This window comes from Zonotrichia leucophrys, chromosome 5, assembly GCF_028769735.1.
Source record: "Zonotrichia leucophrys gambelii isolate GWCS_2022_RI chromosome 5, RI_Zleu_2.0, whole genome shotgun sequence".
Lineage (NCBI taxonomy): Eukaryota > Metazoa > Chordata > Aves > Passeriformes > Passerellidae > Zonotrichia > Zonotrichia leucophrys.
In genome coordinates this window covers 10,448,409-10,462,561 of record NC_088175.1, presented here as the reverse complement: position 1 = coordinate 10,462,561, position 14,153 = coordinate 10,448,409, and the positions used below count along the sequence as shown (strand labels likewise).

Sequence of the window (14,153 nt, the reverse complement as noted above, 5' to 3'; positions counted from 1 at the left end):
TGCAGTGACAGAGGTCCCAGTTGCAGGAGATGTGCAGGAAGGAGGGCCCAGGAGGAGAAGGGCAGAGGAGAGCTGGGGATGAGCAAAGACAGGGCAGAGCATGGTTATGGGGCCCAGAGCTGGGAACACACTGGAGGAACTCTTGGCTTTTGCGTTACCCAGATTAATCCCCTTCTCTTCCTCTAGTCACTTCAACCTTCCAGCAAAAAACAGAGGGAAGGATTTCTCACATTAGCTAAAGCCAATTCAGCTCAATGATATGTAATAATACTGTGTGGAAGCCAGAGATGCTTTTCTTGTGAAGCATCTGATCTTATACCCAGCATATATTGACAGATATCTTTTACAGTGGATCAAGAAATCTGAACTACTGGGGAATGCTGCCAGGCCCTTCAGGGCATTCTTTTAGCAGAACTGTCTTAGCAAGGACTCATTGATGAAAAGAAATGCTCTAGTTGCCCTGTAAAATTATAATTAATACGATTTTCTTTCATAGCTGTCCATTACACATCTGAGCAGTTTTCAGCTTAGCATTTGTCAGCAGTGTGAATGTCAAAAATAAGAAGATCTAAGAGGAATTTTCACTCTTCTCTGAGCCTAATGCCTGTTCAAGCAGCTGACTTGTAGGTTGGTATTCATACTGTTGACAAATAATGGGTGTCCTCATCAAGAATCAGTATTATTTTGCACTGAAACAAAGCGCGAGACTGTATGTGAATTCCCCAAACCTTTGCAAGACAGCTCTAAATTTGTCTCTTTTAATTTAATTTCTGTTCCTCCCATCTATGGCTCCTATCTACCAGCATCACAGCAGATTTGAAAAGCAGTTCCTCGTGAGGCACAAGTTGCCCTGGAGAGTTTCTGCTCTCATACAGACACTTTGCAGCCTTGACACAAATCATTCACAATTTGGCAGTGGGTGCAAATTGACAAATACAAATGAGTAGCAATGGTAAACCAGAAACTACTGGTGAGTGTGAGAAGTGTGAGACTTTGCACCGTTACCAATTCAACTGGATGCCAATCTGAGTCCTCCAAAGATAATTTTTTGAAGTGCAGCTGTTAGAGTGAAAGCTTTCCAGCTCCCCCAAAATAATAAACATTCATTTTAGCTAAACTAGAATAGCAAAAATACTTATGCAAATTTAATAAGATCTAAAATAGAGACTTTCTCTTCTTGCTGGAATTCTCCCTTTCAGATGCTCTTTCAAATCCTACATAAATTTTTCAACAACCACAAAACACATCCAATGCTCCACCATTGTGATATCCCCACCAAGGCTCAACAAAAATCTTGCATTCATGTTGCATGCACATAATATTTTTCATGAAAAGTATTTTTACTTATTTTCCTTTTTCCCTCACTCCAAAATATTCTCACTCAGAAATCAGGAAGTTCAAAAAAGCTGTCACTTAATCCAAGCTGAGATTCAGATGTCACTGCAGTGTCTCACGAGAGCTGTGGATGGCAATCCTGCATTCTCTACTGCAGGCTGGGTCACCTGGATGTACCAACAGCCCCCAGCCAAGACCCTCACAGTGTAAAACTGTGACACCACAAACACTCAGATGTGGGATATTGTCAGAGTCATGCTAAAAACAATAGAGGAGAAATGAACCTTCATCCATCTGGCCTACAATTCCCACTAATTACTTTCTCTTCTAAATCAACCCTTTGGACTTGCATTTGGAACCTTAAAATGGAAATGTTAAAGTTTTGACCTTTTCCACCAGAAATATAAATTTTTATTTAAGAAATTATTTTCACTCATATTTTTCTGTGTAGCTGAAGTCAATATTTCTTAACTACTTGAGGCCTAGGCAAGTGCAGCTATTGCAAAGACAGTGGGCTGAAATGGCCACTACACACTGTTGTACATAGGCTTCACAGAGGCTTTTACACTAAGAGAGAAAGGTTTTGAATTTCATCTGTAGGTTATAATTTTGAAGCAAGAATAAATTAGAAGTACAGTCTCCAAATGAAAAACTACACCTATTACCGTAGATTTTGAGTTATGAGAGTTTACAATAATTTGAAATGCTAAAATTAGTAATGGACCTGGGCAAAGAATCTCCCATGCCACTTGTAAATTTTGATCATTACCAGAAGTAGTGTTCAAATACAAGTAGTACAGTGTTTCCTACCTCTACTCTTGGCCAAGCCAAAGCTCTCCACATTCACCAGCAACCTGCAGCAATTTGTCTTTGGGCAAGTTGTTATTAATCTGAACAATGTAGCTCTGTCCTGTTTCTAGCGTTTCCTTTCCTTATGCCCATGAGTGCATTGAACTACACCCTTGACACGTGCAGGATATGGTACATGAAGTGACTTTCCAATGAAAACACACACTGGCTACAGGATGCATTTTTCCTTTTGGATGCCTTTAAACAAGATACCATGAGACAAGTATTGGGCCTTTAAACTAAACAAGATATCGTGAGACAAGCCTTGGGTCAGGCTCTGTGAGCCTGCCCTGCCCTAAGCACAGTAAAAGCTTCTGGAGCCTTACCTTTTTATGGCTTTGTAGCAAATGATGACAACTACAAAGAGGAACACTAGTGTGGCACAGCATACTGCAATGATAATAATCAGGCCTGGCCACCAGGTCTCTTCAGTGGGACAAAAGGTAGACTTGGGAGCTGTAAAAAGAGAGTGGAAAAATACATTTATTCTCCCAAATCAACAGGGTATTAACAATTATGCTTCAGTCACTCACACAGTGGCACTACACCAGGATCTCAGATACATGAAAAGATGTTATTTCACATTTAGGACCCATTTCTCTCTTTTCCCCAGCAATCAATTTCTCTTATTGGTACCAAATATTTCTTGTCACAGTCCCCAGATGACCAAGTTCTCTGTGTCAGTGTTATCTACAACCTGGTACCCAGCACGAAGGAGAAAGGCTCAGCTCTGTTACCCGAGGGAAACATCATCTTCCTCTACATTCACCATCTTCAGCTGCATCAGATTTAATTTTAGAGAGGGATATTATGCTGATAAGAGCATGTTTTCAAACCCTATTAGGGGAGGTTAGTTGGGAGCCAAAGCAGTGCCTACCAGTCTGTATTGTAGCTAATATTACTGCAACCTTGGAGTGAGGAAGGGGGTTTTGTTTTAAAAGAATATGAGTTCTATTACATTTACTAATTGCTTTCAGAGTATTATAGTTGACAATCTTATTTTCCTTTACACTACCTTTGAATTCTAAGCCAATTGTCAAGATATGTTAACATCAAGAAAAGTTAACTTTGGAAATATAAGCTGCTATTATTATTATCATCATCATCATCATTATTATATTTTTCTTATTACATTTAGGGCTAGAATTGTCTATTTAAGTACCACTCGAAACAAGAAATATTTTGTATCTGGTGACATTTAGTTAAAATATTTCCCTTCAGGGCTATGTTCCTTTTCCCATGCTTTGAGGGGACACATTTCCTGAAGGATGGTGAGTAACAGCCAATGCCTAGAGCAGTATCAGTGTATTGCAGAGGGAGGAGAGAGCCTAAGTACAGCCTCTGCAACCATGTACATTCCATGAGAATTTTGGTCACCTTAAGTGACATTTAATAATGAATCAGTTGGTGAGACTGTCTTTATCTATATTCTCAACTAAGTAGGTGAGAGAATGCAATACAGCAAAAGGCTCTTTTATGAGTCTCGTTGTTTAACTCAATATTCTGGATGTCCAGTACACATCACAAAGAGCTGCACAAGATAAAATGCCGTCAGTCCAGTATCATTTATTGTGATCTGACATCTCCTCTGTCTCCTGTGTTTGATTAGGAAAGATACACATACACTTAGATTGTCACTCAATAGATTAAATAATGAATGACACAATTCCTGAGGAAACTTCTTTTTTCCGATTGCAAGATGTATAGAGGAGTTGGCAACATTCACCCCAAGGAATCTAAAGCAGCACCTTAGGAAAAGACTAGGTAAAGAACTATAAGAAGCAATTAAAGTATTAAGCCCAATAGCTTGACAACTAGTGGTTCCCAGCTTCCTCCTTGGAAATGTTCACTTCTAGAGTGCCCCAGCAACTGAATTTCTACTTTATTACTATGTGAGTTAAGAAAGTCTGCTTTCAGTGGGTGATGGAACTATTTACTGTGTTTTGATAAAGCTAATGATTTTAATATTCTCTGGAAGTTTTCAGTCTTGTTATATTCGAGAACAGAATGCATTTCAAAGATGACAAAATGTTTGCATGAAGGAGCAGGCAGTGTCAAGGTCAACTTTACCCTTCAGGTGCTGCCCTGAAAAACACAAAAGGGAGCAGTGAAGTGAAAGGAAAAACACTGATCAGCAGGTGCCATGTAAAATTTGATGAGAGCACTGAAGATGGGAGAAGTGGGGCTATCCTTCTCCAGCCCTGGTTCTTCTTCCAAGGCAGGATCAACCAAACTAGTCAGAAAGCACAACAGTGGTGAGCCTGGGCTGCTCTCATCACAATAAAATGACACTGACAAATGACAGAGGCAGGATACAAAGCTGGGCTTGTCACATGTCTGTACACCATGTAGTTCTTGATGGTTTGTCACAGTATTTTTCCATGGAGAATAAACAGATATACACGGAATTGAATAGTAAACATTACTCCTAGATACAGTCATTAATGACAGAAAAATAAGAATTGCTAATGTGGAAGTGATGCCTAATCCACCTGGCTCAGTTCCTTTCCCCACTGGTCCAAACTGAACACTCAAAAAGAAGCACAAGAAAACATGCTGGAAGCTACCAAGCTGTTTCCTAGTGACTTGTGGTTTCATACAAATTTAAAAATTACTTTATAATTCTACTTCTTATTAATGCAGTGCTAATCTTGTTTTCCTTTGAAATGTCCTTTTCCAATAAGCTCCCAGTTACATGTGCTTTTCTGCCTTTCTCAATATGTGTTCACATACCCCTCATACCCGGGCATTTCTATGTCCTTAATGCATTTCTCCTCACAATTCTCCTCTGAGGAAGAGCTGCACTTAATCCCCTTATGATGGGAAAGCTGAGCCTGGCCTGCATGGATGACTCTGTGTGCAGCAAGAAATGTCAGCCGAGAGGGGAACTTCCCAAAGAACCAGCAAGGGGCCTGGGAAGAACCACATCTTCAGAGAGACACTCCTAGTGAGTCCCACACTGAGCTCTAGGAAGGCACTGATGTCCCAGCTCCCTGGGGCTAGGGAGGCTCTCCATCTTGTGCTTGACCACCAGATCCCAGCTTATCACCTGCACCTGGGGAGAAGGGCTGAGCCCACAGGTGTCACTGAGCTCTCAGTGATGAGAAATTACCCTGTGTGAGGGCACCTGCAGCACCCTCTGGCACCTTGCATGGAGTAGCAGTGCATTTCACAGGCACTCCCGGAAAGAGCACACACAGGGGTCCCAAACACTCCTCAGGAAGATACTGGCATCACTACACAACACACTGAGCACAAGATGAGCACACATGTAAATCCCAAACACTCCTCAGGAAGATACTGGCATCACTACACAATACACTGAGCAGAAGGTGAGCACACACGTAGATCCCAACACTCCTCAGGGAGATACTGACATCACTATGTAGGGGGATACAATATAAGCCATTTATTGTCATTATAGTGCAAGAGTTCTATTGCCATTACATTGCAAGGATTCCATATTACTAGAATTTCACACCTCCTTGATGTTTCTCATGGACAGCTCCTCCAGGCACTGACTCTTCCTCATCCTCACAACAGCCAACCAACCCACTCTTGTATAACACTCTTCTTACTGGCTACAGCTGGGGCCTGTTAAAAACAGGCCTGCTCCTAAGCTTTAATAATTAGCTCAGCTGCAACTCTTTAAGGGGTAAGATTACTTTCTATACGACCTTTATTTACTGATATTGTATCCCCCTACATCACTACAAAACACACTGAGCAGAAGATAAGCACACATGTATGTCCCAAATGCTCCTCAGGGAGATACTGACATCACTACAAAACACACCGAGCAGAGTATGTCCCACATAACCTATAACAATGTCAGTGCCCACTTTTTTCATTGTCCTCACCTTTGATGAAGTGCAGGAGAGCAATTCTCCTGGTTGCCTCCTTGTTTGTACCACCCCTTTCAAACCCATTATAAAACCCCAAAAGCTGTATATTTCAGAGCCAAACTGTGCCCTTTCCCTTGAGCAAAGAAAGAAGCCACAGACTGCTGTCCCTCACAGAGGGGTACCTGGGGAGTGGAGGACACCCCTGGCTGCCACAAGTCCCTTTGTCATCCCACTGGGCTGCTGAGAGCTGAGGGCTGGCCACAGAGGAGGCTCTGCGATGCTGGGGTTATGAAACCATAAAGCTACACACACAGTAAGTGTGGCACACATAAATTGAGTGCCAGAGAACCAGTATGTCTCAAAATCTAACTATAAATGGAAAGTCACTGCAGGAAGAATGTGGTTTTTAACAGTGACCTCCCCCTTCAGCCCCGAAAATAGGGTGATGAAACTGATACAGTTTGCAAATGACTCGGGAACGCATTCAACTACAAATGGAGACAAACATATTTAGATTAGAAATAGGGTAATTATAATCATTAAGGATAATTAGTCATTACCACAGTCTATCATTTCTGGTTGAGTATTTAAAAAAAAAAAACTTAGTTTAAGGTACTCTTTTCATTTTTACTTTAAGAAGTCTAAATTCAGCTAAGGAGATTGGACTCAGTATAAGACTTGAATAACTAAAGAAAATGCTCTGGCTCTGGAAAGTCCACATGAGTACAATGCCTTTTATCTCTTGGCCTTAAAATTTATGAAGTACAAATTTTGGTTAGGTTTACTTTGAGAGGACTATCACCCTCTCCTACTCCCAAAGGCACCAGGCCTAAATAAATACAATGAGCAAATAAACCCATTTCAGCCCTGTGGTGGGTAGATGGATCCAACTTATTCAAAACAAATTAACAAAAGAGTGCTTTCAGATCAAACTATTTAGCATCACAAAAATCTTACACCTGCTTTTTTTGATTAAATTTGTTTTGAAGACTCAGCATAAAGACACAGCTCTCACTCTAATGTTAGAAGGTATCTGCACACAGCTGGCTATAGTCAGAAATGTGCATACCAGAAAAGATTAGCTCAGCTATTGAGGGTTTCCCTCAATGTCTAGGCACAAAAATAAAGGTTCTATCACTGGAAAGAATGTTTCCATAAAATTCCCAAGAAGTTGTCTTATTTTTTTTGGATCAGATCTCAGTGGTCATTCTCAAAATTGCTCTGAGCTTCCAACAAAAAACTGTGATGAAGCTGTTTTAATCTTCTGGGGTAAGCATTAAATAGTTTTGTGTATGTTGTAAAAGTGATACATGTACTGCTTGAGACAGAATCTAGAAACAGGACTGTGGATCCTTGGATTCACCATCAGGTTATCTTCAGTGGTCATGGCTGTAGTTTATAAAGCTCATCATTTCAAAATCTAGCGCTCCCATAATTTATTTTGATTAGTGTTATTACTTTCCATTACCATATGGGTTTAGGCTAATTGCTCTTTGCATGGGCATGCTGGGACATTAACGAGCAACACAACCAAGGCCGTCAGGAGACAGAAAGGGTTCTCTGAGGGGGCCCACGCTGGGCTGGTGGCCCTGAGCAGCTCTTGGCAGTGCTGCTGAGGCAGAGGCCTGCACCAGAGCACCCCTTCCCACTGCCAACCCCACAGCAGCCAGCTCTGCAAAGCAAAGAAAAACAGAACTGAATAAAGCAAAACAAAGCAAAAAAAAAAAAAAAAAAAAACAAAACAAAACCAAACACGGGGCTGAGCCGGAAAATAGCTAAGGGAGGCAGAGACCCGTGCTCCCACATGTAACCCTGGGGAGGTGTCTCCAGTGGAGTGTCAGTTCACCCACAGACTGAGACCCAAGCAGCTGAGTGTCCACTGATGTGATGGGGAAGGGTGACAGAGACCCCCATCACCTCCCTACAACAGCAACTTCGTGCCTAAAGAAAGGAAGAGCACTTTCAAGATAAAACTGATTATTGTTTTTCTTTTGCTCTTATTCCTATTCTTGCAGAAAGGTCAAGAGTGCTGTAGTAATCATCCTTATGAGACATCTGCCTGTTTTTAATATTGTATACTCACAACAGGCTAAACCCTGCCATCTCTGTGCCTGAAGCATTTCTTTTGCTATTGTAAGGCTGCCTGAATCAGCCATGCACTTTTAATTAGCATGCTAGGAAGCAGGATAGGATTTTATTTTTAAGGCAAGCTCATATTCCAAGGCCCTCAAGTGTTTTATCACTCTTGGTTGGAAATTAAAAGGAAGATGCAGGCAGTGTATTTTCAGCAATCTCTATGTATGTCACATATTCTAGAGACCTGTTAATCTTCTGGCAAAAACAGGGTTTGGGCCCTAGTCTCATCTTCATTCTTATTTATTATTTTGATATTCAGGCAAATTGTATGTTGATGTTCCCATTTACAAGACAGAGAAGACACTAGTTCCTGCAGCCATTATCACACTGGGATCCAGGGACAAGCCCAGAAAACATGGAAAAGTTTTAATGTGATTTCAAATGTCAAGGTGTATGAAAAAAAACTCCCAGGACACTCCAGAGTCCAATATGAACTCCCAGTTAAATATTGAGAAGGATTTTGAATGTGTTTCAGTTTGGGTCTTTTCACATCAAGGCATCTCATCCAAGCTCCTGTGGACTAGAGGAGCTCAATTAATCCCCTGATTAATATGAAATAATTTGGGTTCTGTGAGGAAAAACCCTGCAGAGGAAGTTACACAAACACCAAGGCTCAGATATTTACTCTAGGCATTGCACTGTGTAATGTACAAGAAACATGCTCATCACATGCTCATATCTTTTTTGAGAAAGCAGATTTCAGTCCTGAGCCTGAGGCCTCTTGTCTACTTTTGCATAAGGCCCTTCACTCCCCCCAGCAGTGTGGATTCACCCTAAAGTGAGTGCTGACTAGTTTAATGCTGATTAAATTCATTGTATGATAGGATGAAGCCTTAGGCAGCTAATAAAAAAGGTCCAAGGGCTCAAGTGATGTAAACCAGCAGAAGCCCACCCAGCTGTGAGACTGGTGCCAGCTGAGGACCTTGTCCCAGCATCTGCATGATGATGCTCAGAAGAGAAATGTAGCTGAAGGTCAGGATCAGTGTCTCCAGAGCCCTGGAGGCTGAGGGCTCTTTGGGAACAAGGCTGGTTACCTAACCCAGGGCCTTGGGGAGAGATCAGTGAGTCAGTGTCAGCTGAAGCATCCCCTCTGTTTGCTGCATTTCATCACGTAGGGACTGCTACAGATGTGTTTGGATAATGCATGCACGAGGAACGTGCTGCGTGTACCCAGGGCTGCTCACAGTCAGAGGCAGCCAGCAAGGGAAAAACAAATCCTTTAAAGAGCCTGCTAGTGGAGTTTGTGGTGCTGCTAGACTTGATACAAATATAGATCTTCAGCTGTTATTCTAAAACACATTGTGAGAACAGGCAAAGTATGTGTTCCCCTCCACGCTCTTGGATTTAAGTGGAAAATTTCCTGGGAGGATGGGGGAGAGGAGGCTGACCAAGAAATGGGTGACCTTGGTGTGTGTTCCAGGGGCAGAAAGCCATGACTGCACACACGACCTGCATCCTCAGGGCACCCCAATGCACAGGCCCTGGGGCTGTGCTTGGCCAGAGGGAACCCTGAGCTCACCTTCATGTGAGGCAGCCCTCGGGCTGGTGAGCAGGGACAGACAGGCTCGCCAAAGGAAGGACTGGCATTTTCCACACTGATGGAGAAGTGGCCTGTCTAGCTCTGTCAGGTTTGGTTTCTTTCCACTCCCTTATAGATTTCTGCCCTTCCTTTTGCCTGTAAGCCCAGGGCCATTTCCAGAGTGCCAAGAGCAGCTGGGTGAGCAGCCAGGCAATAGCGGTGTGCTCGGCACAAAGCCCAAACTGATTTATGGCCTCCCTGGAGTAGCTAGGTTAAATAACACTGGTAGACATCAGCTATTCCTGTAGCAGATGATACTTCTGTTTATCACACTTTGTTTCAGACAAGTTTATATCATGCAGCTGCTCCGTGCATATGTTCCTACTACACTTCTAAGGGGGATACTGCAATCACTACGCAGCGGGAACTTCTGCTATAATAAAAACATGTGTGGGAATGATGCTAGAGAAATTCCCTCCCCCGCAGCTCTTACACTGTAGATACTGTTATTCTACACTCTCAGTTGCCTCGTCTTCTTAGTTTTCTCCTCCTTTCTAAAAACATTAATCTGCTGAAACAAGAAACACACCCAGTTTTGTGCTTAGTTTTGGAGACTGGAGTGTTCACGAGGTGAAGGAAAGGGGTAGATCTGCAGCAATTTTCTGAAGATCGCAGGCACAAGAGGAGTGTGTGGCTTATTGCAAGAAACAGAACTGGAACTGCAGGTGAAAAAACCTGAGCATGGATAGTCAGTAAGGAAGAGAGCAGCTGGTTGGGGGAGGTTAAGTGTGATGCTCCAGATCTAAGCTTTAGGAGTTATTGAACCTGAAAATATTTAGATTTGGGTTTAGCAATAGATTTCACTAAAGCTCCATGTTACTGTGCTTTCTTGGTAGGTGTCATGCAGCTCTTTCTCCTTGGCAGATTTGGGATTCTTGCAGAAAATGAATATATTGTTAGGACCAAAATAAAATAATAATAAGTAAAAATATTGGTTGGCCAGACATAAGTAAAGCACATTGTGGGAAAGTGGCTTGTGCAAACTCACTGCACCTCAGTGAGAAAGCCAGAAAAACAAAATGTCTTTTGACTCCTGGCCAGTCCTCCTCTCTGGATTGTATTTCCTCTTCTTTGGGAGTAAACACAAACAACTGATTTGGCTAAAATGACATTACAGAGTGGAAACAGCAAACTCTCTTTCTGACTTGCCAGGCAGGCGCCAGATCTCTGCCCCAAGCCAGCACAGTGACACCATGCCCAGCAGCCCAGTGCAGCCAAGCCCTAAGGTCAGAAACAGGGCAGGATCCCACAGGATGCCCTGGAATGGCTGACACTAAGCTTGTGGGATAACCTGTCTTGGTTTTGTACAATTGCAGAGGAAAAATAGAGAACAGTTCAGAGTTCTACATAAATATGGAAATATGGCAATGCATAGAGCAGAGCAGTCAAGGGATTGTCAAACAAAGTAGGAAGGCAAAGTCTGTGCTCCAAATGATTAACAGGCTGAGGGCCAGACCTGCCTGCCTTAATCCTATTAGGTTGTTGGTGAAGCTGATGGGACCCACCAGAACTGAGGTACCCCTCAAATAGGGACAAAACATGCTTTCAGCTGAGGTCTTTTGGAGGGGAGCAGGGTTAGAGAGCACAGAGGGAGAATCTGTTCTCTAAAGCATGATCTGGAGAAGCAGTAGCATTTATAGACCTTGTGGTAAAAAGGCTTTTAAGGAGATTACATCATAGCTAGCTTCTGTGTTAATACTGAGCTCTGGCACTTATCTTTACAATGCATGCTCACATCAGCCAGTGCCCTCTGATCTGACTTTGTCTGGTGTTTTTCTAACCAGCAGTCTCCCCATGAGACACTGCTTTTCACTCCCCATCTGATTCTCTCTCAGCATGAAGGACTGAATTGTTTCTACCCTGACTGAATCACACCCTGTCCCTCTCTGTCCCAAGCAAATGAGAACTGAAGCCTGTGCCTTGCAAGGCAGCCTCCTCCTTGCAGCAACAAGGCATTTGGGAGAGCCTCATGGGCTTGGTCACATCCTCTGCTCTCCACAGAGGATCTGGGTCACTGCCAGGCTGGGCAGCACCAAGAGAGTCCCCATGGCACCCCCAGGAACCCCAAGTGCTGCTTCTCCATGGAGCCATCACTGAGGTGAGCCCTGCCAGACCTGGTGGCCTGTTTGCTGAAATGGAGGAGATGTCGATCAGATTAGTGGGTATCTAACAAACAGGTCACAAGTGCCAAAGCATTTGGTGTTAAATTAGTACTCTGGCACTTATTTTAGAAGGTAACCTGGCTTCCAGAGGTTCTTAGCACTCTGAGAACTAGGATGCTTTAAATTGGCCATGAAGATATACAACCTTAAGTTCAATTTTCTGCATTTCATGATACAGGCTTTAACCTCTCTGTACTTAGGCACCGTGTCACTGCAGAAGACAGAAATTCCCCTCAGGAGGTGGTTCCAGGCTCAGTTCTCCTCCTTGCTCACTGGGTGATTTTGGGACAATTTCCACTCCAGCCTTGTTTCTCCTTCTCCAGGATGGAAGAGTAGCTCCAGCTTTCTAAATGGTTGCAAGGTGTAGGGATAAAATGTGCAACATAAGGCTGCATGTCAGCACTGCTGCTATTTCTTTCCCAGTTCTTTCATAGAACAGACTCATAAGTACCCATTTAAAAGTACTTCATCTATATTTCCACAAGAACTAGCTATAATTACCTGGCCTTCCTGTCAACCACCAATTCAAGGAAACACAGCAGCAAGGCCATGGTCTGTGACAGAACAGCAGAGCACAGCACTGACCTGGAGACAGTAATTCTCAGTTCTGTTGGACAGAGGCACCACTGAGAGACACAGAGATGTGCCAGTACCATCCATCTCATTGCACAAACACACACTCCAGCTCTTCAGTGGCAACTGATGTGCGCAGGCATTTTATGGGCACTTGCAAATCTTCAGTGAGGAAAGATCAGTGCTGAACACAATCTGCTTGTCCTGCCAAACTGTGACCTCATCATGTTACAGTGATGAAAGTGAAAAAGCATCCAGAAAAAAAGAGGCCTGAAAACACTGGACCTTCATGCTAAATCTGCCATTTCAGCACACTTGGGCTTATTTCCATTAACAAGGACACACACGTGTACACAGACATGCACACAGATATCTGGGGGTGTTTAGCCTGGAGAAAAGGAGGCTCAGGGGAGACCTCACTATTCTCTACAACTGCCTGAGAGGAACTGCAGCCAGCTGAGGGTCAGTCTCTTCTCTCAGGCAACCAGCCATAGGACAAGAGGACAGTCTTAAGCTGAACAAGGGGAGGTTTAGGTTGCACATTAGGAAGAAATTCTTTAAAAAAAAATGTGATTGGGCATCAGAATGGCCTGCCCAGGCAGGTGGTAGAGTCACCATCCCTGTAGGTGTTTAAGGAAAGACTGGATGTGGCCCTTAGTGCCATGGTCTGGTTGACAATGTGGTGTCAATAGGTTGGAGTTGATGATCTCAGAGGTCTTTTCCAATCTAAATGATTCTGTGACTCTGTGAATAACTTCAACATGGGCAGGAAGAAGTTTGCTTCTGGGAATTAGATATGTAGAGACTACTTCAAGCTGCCAGGGGAAAGGACTATCTCTGCTTGCAGGCTTATGGCACTGTGCCCTGAGCCATTTAACATCAAACAAAAGTAGGAACCAGTGAAAGAAATAAAGGGTTGCTTCCAAACTGGAACTCACTAGGTACAGGACATGCATTTTCCCACCTCAATCCCACAGCCAATACCACCTCCCAGGTCCACTGCAGTAAAATAGGTATAAAAAGAAATGAGTTCTAGACAGCTTCTCCCCCAATCAACCTGTCTTGCTTTCAGGCTGTTTCAGAGGCTGTTTTAGGGCAGAAGATGGGCTCATCATCAGTACCAGGAATTTCTGGGAGAAACAGGCTTCTTTGTGGTGCAGTGCAACTGCAGAGGGCAGCTCATGGGGAAGCAACTGCCAAAGAGCAGAGACACTAAGTAGAAAACTTGCCTTATTCTCCCTTGTGACCTTATGGCCACCACTCACCTCAGATCACAGTGAGGAAGGGATTAGTAAACAGTAAACAGATTAGTAAACAGTAAACATCAGTAAAGAGCTGACCAGTCCAAACTAAGGTGTATTGGACCATGGCTTGAGACACTTGCTGAGAGCTTAGTGGCTTGGAGAGCTTATTCAGCATCAATCTGCATTTTTAGGTGATAAAAGCCTTTAAAAAACTAGCCCTTATTTCCACTGTGCCTCAGATACCCTTGGGTGAAATCCATGCCCCAACAGGTGCCATGAAGGCAGGTTCTGGTGAGCCTGTTAAGGTTCTGTGGTAGGGGTAGGGGTAGTTGTATGGACACTGTAAGCTCATACAGTGAGCCTTCCCTGGTTGTTAATTCCCTTATCTGCTGATATACTCTCCTTTTCAGGGTTTTGCTGGAACTGTATC

At 43.3% G+C, this 14,153-nt stretch overlaps 1 protein-coding gene across 4 annotated transcripts in view; it reads right to left on the bottom strand.

Moving 5' to 3' along the window:
* Window positions 1–14,153, bottom strand: part of PRIMA1 (proline rich membrane anchor 1) — a 50,550-nt gene that overhangs the window by 18,930 nt on the left and 17,467 nt on the right. For all 4 annotated transcript variants that reach the window (XM_064713839.1, XM_064713838.1, XM_064713841.1 and 1 more), the window contains one exon: window positions 2,511–2,640. In XM_064713839.1, the coding sequence (XP_064569909.1) occupies window positions 2,511–2,640 (130 nt within the window). The remainder of the gene's footprint in view (window positions 1–2,510; window positions 2,641–14,153) is intronic.